Genomic DNA, 13,990 nt, shown 5'->3' with positions numbered 1-13,990 from the left:
CTTTCCTAATTTTCCTATTTATTTTGATTGATCCGTGCAAAATATCTTTTTATATTTTTCTCTTTTCTTTCTTAGGGCCGGTTCACACAGCGAGGCGAGGCGACACGGCTCGCCTCGCCTCGCTCCCGCAAGTCGCCCCCATTCAGTACTATGGAACCGTTCTGAGAGGAGCGACTCGAGTCGCTCCGACTCAGAAAAAAGGTTCCTGTACTACTTCGGGGCGACTTCGGGGGCGACTTGCATTGACTTCTATACAGAAATCCTCTGCAAGTCGCCGCTGAGCTCCCCGCAGGTCGCGGCGAGGTAAGTCGGAGACGCCTCGCCGCGCCTCGCTGTGTGAACCGGCCCTTACTTGCCACTATCATATATACTTCCTAACCATCCTTTAGACACAAGTATTTACAAACATATATACACAGACATACACACACAAAAAAAACCAAAAAAAAAAACCAAACACACCGCACGCCCTCACCGGGCGACAAATCCATAGCGTAGTTTCCATAGTGAGTTATATACCACAAGCTGACAAAGGAGAAGATTGTTTCTACCTACATCTTTTATCGTTACAATTATTATTTTTTTTCTGCCCTCTGGTATAACCCTCTACCCCGTTTTCCTTTGAATACCGCGTTTACTGTCCCACTCAACAGAAAAAAACGGTACTAACCACAATACAGACTCCCCCAGCACTAGTGAGAGTGGAGCTAACCGAGGATCCGATATCCATCGATTCCATATTTTAATCCAGTTAGTTATTGGATCCCCCCCCATTGCAATCAATTTGTTGTTCTTTCAAAATGTTTTCATTTACCTGAAGACGCCAGTCCTCAAGTAAAGGTGCATTCGGAGACATCCACCTTAGAGCAATTAACTTACGTACAACAAACAATAGTCTAGTAACTAATATCACCTCCCTGGGAAAGAAGACTTCCTCGTCAAAATATCCCAGTAGACATGTCATAGGGGTCTTGTCGATATGTGTATTACATGTAGCATTGATTGTATTAACCACCTCTTGCCAATATCTAGCCAATTTTGGAAAATTCCACATCATGTGTATTTAAAAAGCTGGAGACTTGACATCTAGGGCACTCCAGAGAATCGCGTCTGCCCCACTTAAATAATTTAACTGGTGTTCTGTATACCCTATATATTATAAAATAGTTACATCAGGCATTGAGCCGGTGATAATGATTGGTAAACAGTCTTAGTTTGTGGCAGCAGGACATAATATCAATGGATGATGAGTGGACTCAGACATTGGAAGTGTTGCCGAAGGTTTCCCTTTCAATCACAACGCTGCTTATTGTACACAGAGTACACTATTCTCCACAGAAACCTCACTCTTGGAGACAGGCAACATCACCACTGTGTTCTAGATGTCACCAGTCCCTTATCCACATGTTGTGGCATTGGCCCAAACGGCATCGATATTGGGAGAATTTACTAACAACTCCCTCTGTTCTACTCTGGTGGTATTACATCTCAAATTTGCACTCCTGGGAATCTCAAAAAAACGTACTTCCACACGAAATCTATAGAACATGGACAGGATCCTTATACTTCGCTCATAAACTCGTTTTACAGAAATGGAACTCCCCTAGACCTCCAACATACAACCAATTGTGTGAAATTCTTAATGTCACATTAGAGAGAGAAGAGTTAACATACAAGCATAGGGAGTGCCCTAAAAAGCTCAAAAAAATATGATCCTGGTGACTGGTCTCTAATGGTTCATCTCATACATCTCCCCCCCCCCCCCCCCCCCCCATCTTGGGCCACAGAATAAGCCAATTAGGTAACATTTACTATTGAGTGGATGACGCTAGGCACACTAGGTTGGTAAAGTCAAATGGCCTGCAGCTAATCCATTTAGCTGCAGGATGTAAGAACACCCGGTATGTCTAGGTATGGAGACGCACGTGACCGACTCCACGTGATGGTGCTGGCCCAATCACAAAGCACCAACATTGTCACATGGTGAGAGTGCCAAGCTCTATGTAAACCAACACTTGAGGCTTTTTACTCAGGGTGGCTTTTCCTGTTCCTAGCAGCCCAAATGAATGGCAGCTGAGTAAAGGGAAGGAGAACATGTGCTGCTGGGTAGGAGGTGAATTAAGTAAACCTGTTGCTTTGCCCTGGCCTTATTAAAGTGATTCTCTAAGCAAAACTTTTATTTTCATTTTTGATAAAGCAGGAAAGATTTGGAGCCTCTGTTAAGTTTTATTGTTGTCTGAGTCCCCACTGGGGAGAGTCGCCTCTCTTTTTGTACAACTGTCTAAGATGAGAATTTCCCTAAATTTGGAAGATTTCCACTAACCACCTGTTGCATCTCTGGGACAGTAAGTGCCCATTCACACCGAAATTGCTTTGCGCTCCTGTGCAATTCAGTGCAATGTGATTTTGCACTGGATCGCACCAACAGTACAGCATGCACTACTTTTAAGAGCCACTGCAACCGGATCACATGGTACTGCAGTACGTACCATGCGATGCAGTGCAGGAAAACTCACTGCGTCTAGGGCGTCATTCGCACTCTTTAATGCAGGCAGATTGCACACCCATTGTGCTTTGAACACGGTGCGGGAAAAACGTATGGAACACGGGTTTCCATGTGAATGGGCACTAAGTGAAGAAAGTTTCCTAGTGGTATAAAGACAGCAAAAGAAAATGAACCTGGCAGAGATCTTAACCCTTTCCTACTCTATTCAAAACCACTTTAATCAGCAAAGATTTTATTGAAAAAAAAAAAAAAAGATTTTTGTGTCCATTGGTGGACACAGCAATTCTTAAATAGTCTGGTTATCCTGCCACCTACAAGAGGTTGGAGGCTTAAGTAAATACGATTTTTGTTCTTACTATAAAAACCTTGAAGTGTATTGAGGAACACAGGAACCCTTCAAACTCCTGTTGATGGCAGTATATAACCCGATTGCTAAAAGACTTCGTCCACCTTTGGGAACCATGTTTCATGTACCACCCATATTTAGGACAACATAAGGCACAGTCGCATTCTCCAACCCACCGCCCCCACCCACTTACCTGAATTGCTGAGTGCTCATCCTTGAAGCACGCTGTTTGCAATTGGAGCAAATAGGAGTGGCTCCACTCGTTCCATTCACAGATCTATTCAGAGCGATCTGTAAATGGACTAACAGGGCACCAGCACATAAACAGGGATATCACCATACTTATAGTGCATTGTTTACTTCTTTTAGTCCCATAACAGAAGGCTCATACCTTCATACAGACCTGGGGCTGGTATGTTAACAACGCAGGAGCCTGTGCAACATTTAAATAAGAAGCATTCCTTTTTTTAACCACTTTAAGTGCAAGTTCACCTTTCCAGAAATTCTTTAAGGCCCCTTTCACACTGAGGCGGTGGGTGCATCGGCGGTCAATCGGCGCTATTTTTAGCGGCGCTATTTTTAGCGGCGCTTTACCGTTAAATTTTTGGCGCTATCCAGCCACTAGCGGGGCAATTTTATCCCCCCCCCCCCCGCTAGCAGCCGAGGTGCTTTGACGGCGGTATAGTTGCAGTGTCCCAATGATTTCACTGGGCCGGAGCGATAGATATAGATATAGAGATAGATAGATAGATATAGATATAGATATAGATATAGATATAGATATAGATATAGATATAGATATAGAGAGAGAGAGAGAGAGAGAGAGAGAGAGAGAGAGAGAGAGAGAGAGAGAGAGAGAGAGAGAGAGAAAGAGAAAGAGAGAGAAAGAGAGAGAAAGAGAGAAAGAGAGAAAGAGAGAAAGAGAGAAAGAGAGAAAGAGAGAGAGAAAGAGAGAGAGAGAGAGAGAGAAAGAGAGAAAGAGAGAAAGAGAGAAAGAGAGAGAGAGAGAGAGAGAGAAAGAGAAAGAGAGAGAGATATATATATACACACACACACACACACACACACACACAGCATTCGTTCACCGCTCCAAACATGCTGCTAGCAGGACTTTTTTTTACCGTCCTGCCAGCGCACCGCTCCAGTGTGAAGACACGGCAGCGGCTGTTTCAGGTCGGTTTGCAGGCTCTATTTTTAGCACAATATCGCCTGCAAATGACCCAATATGAAAGGGGTCTAAGATGAATTTACACTGGACCCCCTCCATCGCACCCAGTCTCGCTGACCTGAAGTATGGCGATCACCCTCTGAGTCACATCATATAACTGCTTTACCGGTCCAGGGATTTAAAATCCCCACAGCTTTTTCTTGTCTTCTCCTGCCATTTTTTTAATGGACATCGCACCAGTCCTGGTGGAAAGAAAAATTTAAAAAAATCTAAAAAAATCAATTTGCTGAAATTGTGAATCGATTTGACCGCTCAACTCGATTCAAGATTTAAAATAGTTTTTTCCCCTAGCCGTAATTGGTCGGTGTTGCCCATGTAATGGCGCTGACCAATTAGAATGCCTCCTATACATACCTTTACGAGGTACGTTTGGAGATTAAGCTCAGTGGATTTCTAAGCCCCGGACCTGGTAATACGGCTATACGATGTGTCACAGCGGGTGATCGAGGGACTCCAGGACGGGGTTAGTTGGTTGGGTGAGGAGGGGGGACCAGTGTAAGTTCACCTTACGGATTTTTCTGTGAAGGTGAAATTGCCCTTTAAGTATCTTTTTCTTAAACGCTTATTTGTTTACACATTTAAATTTGTATTTTTTGATAGATTAGTTAGAACCCCCAAACATTATATTGATTTTCTTTTTTTTAGCAGAGACCCTAGAGAATAAAATGGTATGCTCATGAAATGGCGACAAACTACGGTACTTTATCATCTCCAAAAGCGCAACTTTAAAACATTTTTACAGGTTACTCGTTTATCGTTACAGAGGAGGTCTGGTGCTAGCATTGTCGCGCTCACTAATGATCGCAGCAGAACCTCACATGTGTGGTTTGAACTTACATATGCGTTCGCTTCTGCATGCAAAATTCAGAGGCGCAGGGCCATAAAAAAATAAAAAAAAATAAAAAGGTTTTCCTATTTATTTTTACACTGTCCCTTTAAAAAAAACTTTTTTTATTTTTATGTAAATATCCCTTGTAATAGAAATAAGTATAACAAGTCCTCTTTATGGTGAGATCTGGAGTCGACCTCAGATCTCATATTTACACTTAAAAAAAAAAAAAAAAATCTTATCAAATTTTACATTTACTGTGCCTTTAAGCATTCCTATTATTCCTGTGCCAATTCACTGGATGGGAGTCCAGGGGAATCCATTTTTCTTTATATTCCCTTGGTGAGAATAATAAGCCAAGTAGACGGCCACAGTATCTTTATAAACAGTCAAAGCATTCCAGAGATAGGCACACAATCCAAATAAAACAGAAGCTAGAAAGATTTGTTTCCCACAGGAACATAAAGCCTATTACCATAAGATGCTGTGCTATGTAGGCAAGACCCTCTTGTTACCTTGAGATCTCGGTGAATGATGGGAGTCTTGCACTGGTGGAGACGAGCCACCGCTTCACATGTGTCGCAGAAGATCTGTAGAACCTCAGCCTCAGTAAATCCAGTCTGCAGACGCTGGTTCATCAGATTTACAACTTGCCCTCCTGCAGAATAGAAAAAAACTGCTGTCAATCTCTTAGAAAATAAGAAATATATCATTCTGTAAAGCAATACCCTCTTCACAAGGTGCATACTCCTAAAGCAGTAAATGTAACATTCACCAATCATTCAATACAGGTGAGCTTCCTGGGACATGTGCTTTAAAATGACAGTAACTGGTTCACCTGCATTGAATGTTTGGTGAATGTCATATTCACAACTTTATAGTACATACACAATGTGCACAGTAAAACAGAAAAGATACTGTACATATAGGACTGATTATATGGGGGGGGGGGGGGGGGGGTTTGAGAAAAGCAGGTACCTGGTTTTGACAGGTACATGCTCCCACTTCTCGAAATAACTGGAATTCCCCCCGCAACCTTCTGGGACACGACAGGTCCCGGAAGGCTGCGGAATCATTCACAAAGAACAGTGCAGCTCATGCATGCACAGCAGGCACCTGGCTGTGAATCTGCAAGGATGTGGATGGGGGAACCCCTCCTGCTGTGGGATTGTATTCTGACAGTGGGGGAGCCACCTGCCAACAACCAACCTGCCCATACACAGATCAAAATCTGGCCTGTCCCTGCTGAACTGGCCACATTTCATGTATGGCCAGCTTTAGTTTAACTCTTGTGTCTCTGTGGCAGCAGAGTTTGTATTCCTCCTCCCTTAACAGTAAATCTTTAGGCTGTCAGCAGGTTCGCCGCTAGCGAGTCACTGATTTTAGGCACAGTGCCAAGAATAGAGAGCAACTGAGCATGTGCAGAGCAGGGTGAGACAGTGCCTTACTGGATTTTACACAGTAAAGGCACCTTAATGTTTTACACAACATGAAGTGATCTATGCCAGCGTTTCTCAACTCCTGTCCTCAAGGCGCCTCAACAGGCCACGTTTTCAGGCTGCCCATTATTTTGCACAGGCAATTGGATCAGTTTCCCTGCCTTAGTAATTACCACAGCCGTTTCATCTGCGAGAAATCCTGAAAACACGACCTGTTGGGGTGCCTAGAGGACTGGAGTGGAGAAACACTGATCTATGCATTGTAGCAACAGATTGTAGAGCGTGTGCACAATGCACAGCAGTGCACCATAATCTGTGTTTATCTGAATTAGGTATGCACCGATATAATCAGCCGAAAATAAGGTTAATCTGGGTTTTGGCGGTAGAAAAAAAAAAAAAAAAAAAAAAAAGTGCCGATAATGGCATGCTGCGTCTCGTTGACTTCCATGCAAAGTTGCGTCCCGTTTACACAAAAACGCCAGTCACATTAATTACATTTAAAAAAAGTTTTTTTTTTGTTTTGTTTTTAAGCTGTCCGTTTTCGGTTTCAGTTTTCGGCCAAGTGCATCCTGAATTTTTGGTCTCACTTTTGGCACCATAATTTTCATTTGGGTGCACAACTATCTGGAAATGTGTATAAAAAGGATAGTACAACCACAATAAAGTGCCCACAGTTGCTGCACAACAGAGAAAAGAGGTAAACAGTTGCCATTTGGCTTTACAATCACATAAAACTACAAAATATTGCCATAAAAAAATTAAAAATATTAAATACCAACGTGCAGTATATGCATTCAAAATGCACATCTGTTGATTTGGAATGCAGTTGCGTTAATAAATGTTCCCCAAAGTAGTTTTGCTTTAAAGAAGAAAATAAGTCTTAACCCCAAATTAAAAATGCCAGGAATCTTATGCTGTATATATACATTTAGGAGAGATTAGATTTGCCTTGCCAGTTAGGCAGATCAATGTGTCAGGCCCACGCTTCCTACCCCATACTCTCAGAGGAAATACAAAAAAATAAATAAAAGGAGGGGGCTATGATTACAGCAAATAGCACACAAAACATTTCTTCCTACATAATTTCAGAAAGCACAACGTGACTCGTGCAAAAGGCTGTGAAGCCGTAAGCCTTCACTTCCCGTTTCCTCTAGTGAAGATGTCGGCACCTGCACCCGGACCCGATGGACGGATTACCTTGGAGTGCCAACATAGCGGGATCCCTGGACAGGTAAGTGTCCTCATATTAAAAGTCAGCAGCTACAGTATTTGGGTCTCTGCAGCGAATTGGCCGCAAGATCACTTTTAATCTGTGGCAGGAGAGGCCCGCCCCTTCCGCTGCTCTCCAGTGTCATCCGCCGCTTAGGCATTTGGATCCTTCTCCATGTGTGGTATGGAGTTGATTGAGGAGAAGATGGCCCCCACCCAGCTCCATACCATTGCAGGGCGGAAGCAACATCAAAAGGTGACATCCGCCCATAACTCTTAAAAAGTGACTTTTTATTGATATTGATTTTAGTGTAAATATGAGATTCTTTTTCTATTAGAAGGGATGTTTACATTCCTCGTAATAGGAAAAAAAGTGACAATTTTTTATTTTTCTCTTAGAGAACAGTTTAAAAATAGAAAAGAAAAAGTAAAATAAATAATAAAAAAATTAAAATAAATTTCAACGCGCCCTGTCCCCCCGAGCTCACACACAGAAGCTTACACATACGCGAGTAGTGCCTGCATATTTAAACGGTGTTCAAACCACACGTGAGTTATCGCCGCAATCGTTAGAGTGAGAGCAATAATAGCCCTAGACCTCCTCTAACTTAAAACATGCAACCTGTAGAATTTTTTTTAAAAACATCACCTATGGAGATTTAAGGGTAAAAAAGTTTGTTGCCATTCCACAAGCGGACGCAATTTTGAAGCGTGACATGTTGGGTATCAATTCACTCGGTGTAACATTATCTTTCACAATATAAAAAGAGAAAAAAATAGGCTAACTTTACTGCTGTCATATTTTTTAATTAAAAAAAGTGCGGTTGTAAGCCCACGTACACACGGTCGGAGATTTTGCCAACCAAATCCGTCAGCGTCGGATTTAGTCTGACGGATTGTGTCCGAAACTGTTGCATACACACGGTCGGGCCAAGTTGGCGAAAAATCCAATCTTTCAGAACGTGATGACGTAATTTCTTTACGATGGGACTACATTCAGGCTAGTAGCAAATAGCTTTGATGTAGGAATTTGATCTGAGCATGCGTGGCACTTGGTCCGATGAAAATGCTCTACACATGATCGGATTAGGTCCGTCTGGCCCAGTTGGTCGGGAAATATTTCCAACATGTTTGAAAATTGGGTCGAACGGAGATTCGGACGGAATCAGTCCGATGCATACCACACACAGTCGGATTATCTGACGACACGGTCCGATAAGACTCATTCCGACAGATTCTCCGACCGTGTGTACAAGGGCTAAGACCGCTGTGCAAATACGGTGTGAAAGAAAGTATTGCAACAACCGCCATTTTATTCTCTAGGGTGTTAAAAAAAAAAAAAAAAAAAAACACACAATTTCGGGTGTCTCCTCCACTCCCCTCCTCCTCCCCTTCTCAATCTCCGTGTGTATGATGCCACTGACTGCTCCCTCTCCCTCCTCATCGCCTACTCTCTACTTGTCACAGCGGGAGACCACTGTGTCACGGAGCTGTGAGAAATGTTATGCCGTGCTGTGACAAAAGTCCTGCCCTCCTTCTAGACCAGCTCGTGTGATAGACGCAGTGTTCTGTCCATCACAGGAGGAGGGCGGGACTTTTGTCATAGCGCGGCCGAACATTTCACACTTGGCTCAGTGACACAGCAGGAGATGCTGCAACGATGGTGAGGCTGTGAGGACTGGCACAGTGAGGCTGCATGGACTGGCACAGTGAGGCTGCATTGATCTCTTGTATCATGTCTGCAGTCTCTGACCATCTCGTGCATCTTATCTGCTAGAGGTGCACTGCATGGAAATTTTGTTAATACTATTAGCAATGTGTTACAAAGATGTATACAGTTTATTTAAAATACACAAAGAATAGGATTTTTTTTGTACTCACCGTAAAATCCTTTTCTCTAATTCACCGACCGACACAGCTCCTCTCTTAACCATTGGGTTATGCCCACCTTTAGGAGAATACTAGGCATTACTTGTTATCTAACACCCAGAACTTTCCAGTTCTGCCCAGGGGGCGGTCCCTTGGGCAACAACCCTCCAGCCTGCCATGTAGTCATCAGTACGTCAACAAGCAGTATAACGTAAAGAGAAAAAAGGAGGGCGGGTGCTGTGTCGGTCGGCGAATTACAGAGAAAATTTTACAGCGAGTACAAAAAATCCTATTTTCTCTTATATTCACCAACCGTCACAGCTCCTCTCTTAGCCATTGGGACGTCCCCAAGCATTGCCAAACGAGGAGTGGGTAAACAGTAGAGGTCGACCGATATATCGGCCGATATTTGCCGTTTTTTAATTAATCAGCATCGGCCGATTGTGCTGATAAAAAGCCGATTTAGAACTACAGCGGGACTTTGAAATGACTTCTGTAAGAAGTCAGTGTAAGTTGTCTGAGTCGTCATAGCAACACTTTCCTCCTCTCTGGGCAGACTGCCAAGAAAAGAACAGAAAGATACAATGTTTACACTTCTGAATGAATGAAGTCATCTCTGTGTGTAGAAGTTCTCAGTTTAACCATTTAAAGACAATCTTTTCTGACACTTGTTGCTTACAAGTAAAAATCCTGTATTTTCTGCCAGAAAATCACTTAGACCCCCCCAAAAATTATATATCTTTTTTTAGCAGAGATCCTAGGGAATAAAATAGCGGTTGTTGCAATATTTTATGTCACAAGGCATTTGCACAGAGGTCTTTCAAATGCATTTTTTTGGGAAAAAAAATACACTAATTTAAAAAATATAAAAATAAAATAAAAACAGTAAAGTTAGCCCATTTTTCTTTTTTTTCCGTCCAAAAGTTTTGACTACCTGTTTTTATTTAATATATAGTTTTTTTTTTTTTATCTAAATCATACATACAAGTAAACTGATTGGAGGTTTGTTTTGTTTAATAAATGTTAAAATGTAAGAAATTTTCTGTATCACTTATGAAGACTGCTTTCACACTGGAGCGGGCAGGTGTTGATGGTAAAACGCAAGTTTTAGCGGCTCTTTACCATCATTTTAGCGGTGCTATTTGGCTGCTAGTGGGGCGCATAAAACCCAGCTAGCGGCCAAGGAAGAGGTTAAATGCGCCCGTGAAGCAATGCTGCCAAATCGCATTGCATGCGCTTCGGCAGTGGTGCCCATTCATATCAATGGGCAGGAGTGGTGGAGGAGAGGTATACAACACTCCAAACGTGTTGCTTGGAGGACTTTTTTTTAAGATCCTGCCAGCGCATCGCCTCAGTGTGAAAGCACTCTGTCTTTCACACAGACTGCAGGGGAGCCATTTTGCAGGCACTTTACAGGCGCTATTTTTAGCCCAAAAGCGCCTGAAAAACGCCCCAGTGGGAAAGGTGTGTTAGATCAAGGGGGATTAAAAAAAAAAAAAAAAAAAAAAAAAAAAAGGAAAAAAATAAATAAATAAAATAAAATCGGCCTAACATAATCGGCCCAAAAAAAAAAAATCGGCATCATATATCGGCTATCGGCCGCCATGATTTCTAAATATCGGCATCGGCCAGAGAAAAACCCATATCGGTCGACCTCTAGTAAACAGCATAGAAAATGTCATCCACCATGGCAAGTGGGAGCTAGTGAAACTTTACCCACAAAAAAACAGTGCGTGGAAGAATCCACCACAAACCAGGGTACCCTCAACAGGAGCGACTACCCACAACCGCACCAAAACTGCGGAATGTAATGCAACCATGCATTAACTTACCGGTACTGCATTTGATAGAAAAAAAAAAAAACAGGAAAAAAATAAATATATTGCATATTCAATTGCAACTATATGGCCGCCTGCAAAACTTTGTGGCCTAGAACTTGGTAAACGTGTGGACAGACAACCAGGTCGCGGCTTTACGACACTTGAGCGACAGACGCTTGATGTCGGAAGGCCCAAGACGTGACCGGAAAGGGGGGCACCTGCCCCTTCAAGGCGTAGGCTTGTATTACAATCTGTCAGATCCACCTGGAAATGGTGACCGACGAAACCGCCATGCCTTTCTTTGGACCAGCTACCAAAACTAACAGTGAGCCTGACTTCGGAAACGGAGAAGTGGCAGACAAATACACCTTTAGAGCCCGAACCACGTCTAGGAGCGTGAAGGGCCCTTTGGGTGTTTTGGCTTAGGACACAGATGGTAACACAATGTCCTAATTGACATGAAAAGCCGAGACCACTTTCGTCAAAAAAGTCGGTTGCGGATGCAACACCACCTTATCCTTGTGGACAACCAGATAAGGCTACTTGCACGACAAGGCAGCCAGTTCCAAAACCCTCCTGGCCGATGTGATGGCCACTAGAAAGACCAATTTCTGGGAAAGAGTGAACAGGGGAATCTCCCTGATATTTTCAAATGGCGATTTTTGAAGCGCCAATAAAACCAGGTTCAGATCCCACGGGGGTTATTGTGGACGCACCAGAGGGATTACATGTCGCACCCCCTGAACAAAGGTACTCGCTAAAGAGTGAGACGCCAGGGGTCACTAAAAAAAAAAAAAAAAAAAAGGAGGAGGAGGACAGCCAAGGCTGATATTTTCCGAATGGTGCTAAACGCCAATTTCTGGTCTACTCCTTGCTGAAGAAAAAGCAAAGGAGCGCAGATGTCATCCTTTCTCCTCACACATGGAAACGTAAGCCTTCCAGGTACGATGATATATCTTCCAGGAAGAAGATTTCCATGCCCTTGGCATAGTTGGGATCACAGAGTCCGACAGACCCCGGTTCCTCAATACCTGGCTCTCAATAGCCATGCTGTTAAAGGCAGCGATGGTAAAGCAGGATGGAGAGTCGGACCTTGAGACAGAAGGTCCTCCCGTAACGGCAGTCACCAAGGGGCGTCTGCCACCAGGCGCACTAGGTCTGCATACCAAGGCCGCTGAGGCCAATCTGGGACAATCAGTATTACTGGGATCCCCTCGGCCTCCATTCTGCGAAGCAGAGGTGGTAACAGTTTCAGTGGAAGAAAGGCATGTATCAGCTGGTGCTGATCCCACGGAGCCATCAGTGCGTTTGACGCATCTGCCCAAGGATCTCTTGTCCTGGACACGAATGTCGTCACCTTCCGATTGAGACGAGAGGCCAGAAGATCCACATCTGGTGTGCCCCACCACAGGTACAGTAGACTGAATATTCTCCTGGGTCCAGCATCTGGTGACTCATATAGTCCGCCGGCCAGTTCTCCACTCCCGGCATGTAAATGGCCAACAGGGCCGGTATGTGTCGCTCTGCCCACCGACATATGTGAGCGACCTCCCGTGCAGCGGCTGAGCTTCTTGTTCCTACTTGATGATTGACGTATGCCACAGCCATGGCGTTGTCTGACTGGATCCTGATCGGACGCCCCTGTAGTATCATCGACCATGTGGAGAGGCATAGCCTGATCGCTCTTAGTTCGAGCAGATTGATCGGCAACTTGGATTCTTCTGTCGACCAGAGGTCCTGAGCTGACTGAACCCCCATCACTCCACCCCAGCCAGATAAGCTGGCGTCCGTTGTGATCACCGTCCATTTCAGAGGTAGGAACGACTTCCCGGACTGAAGCACCGAGGACCTCAGCCACCAGATCAGGGAATCTGACTGACTCACCTGGATCTGCCAATCCAAAAACAACTGAGATTTGTCCCACTTTGTCAAAATCTCCTTCTGCAGGACTCTGGTGTGGAACTGGGCATATGGTGCTGCCTCAAAGGAGGCTACCATGAGTCCCAGGACTAGCATGCAGAAGCGGAGTGACGACCACTTGCGGTTCATCAACAGTTTTACCGCAGATCTGAGAGTCTGCAGCTTGTCTGAAGGGAGAAACACTCCTGCTTCCCTGGAGTCCAGCAGCAAGCCTAGGTACTCCAAATGCTGGGTCGGTATAATCACTGACTTTTTTAGGTTCAACAGCCACCCAAATTCTTGCAGGGTCTGTATGGTGATTGCCACATCCTCCTCTAATTCTGAGGCGGAAGATGCCCTCAGGAGGAGATAGTCTAGGTATCCCACGATCGCGATCCGACGTTGCCGCAGCAACACCAAAACTGGAGTCAATACCTTGGTAAAGACTCGGGGGGCTGATGCCAGCCCAAAAGGGAGAGGCACAAATTGGTAATGGGCTTCCCCAACTGCAAACCGCAGAAATGTTTGATTCCGGAGGCATATGTGTACGTGCAGGTATGCATCCTGGATGTCTACGGACGCCAAGGAGTCCCCTTGCTGGAGTGCAGCGACTACTGAGCGAACCGATTCTATTCTGAACCTCTGCACTTTCACAAAGTGCTCCAAGTGAGAGCCCCCCGGAGAGCCCCTGCACAGACAGACACAGACAGACACAGACACACACACACACACACACACGTACACACACACGCGGCTCAGCAGCATCCACCCAGGGAGGGGGGGAGAGAAGAGAGGGAGGTGAGGGACCCCTGAATCGACCTCCCAGTGAATGCTCAGCCCCACCA

The 13,990-nt window shown here is 44.4% G+C and overlaps 1 protein-coding gene across 5 annotated transcripts in view; it reads right to left on the bottom strand.

Annotated features, from left to right (window-relative positions):
* The window catches only part of AAK1 (AP2 associated kinase 1), a 196,088-nt gene that overhangs the window by 110,506 nt on the left and 71,592 nt on the right, over positions 1 to 13,990 (bottom strand). For all 5 annotated transcript variants that reach the window (XM_077469460.1, XM_077469462.1, XM_077469463.1 and 2 more), the window contains exon 4: positions 5,425 to 5,567. In XM_077469460.1, coding sequence (XP_077325586.1) covers positions 5,425 to 5,567 — 143 coding nt within the window. The remainder of the gene's footprint in view (positions 1 to 5,424; positions 5,568 to 13,990) is intronic.

The sequence above is a fragment of the Lithobates pipiens genome, unplaced genomic scaffold, assembly GCF_037356315.1.
Source record: "Lithobates pipiens isolate NorthernLeopardFrog02 unplaced genomic scaffold, aLitPip1_a1.2 Scaffold_8, whole genome shotgun sequence".
NCBI lineage: Eukaryota > Metazoa > Chordata > Amphibia > Anura > Ranidae > Lithobates > Lithobates pipiens.
Note: the sequence above shows the minus strand (reverse complement) of the source record. Positions and strands in the feature narration are given on the sequence as shown.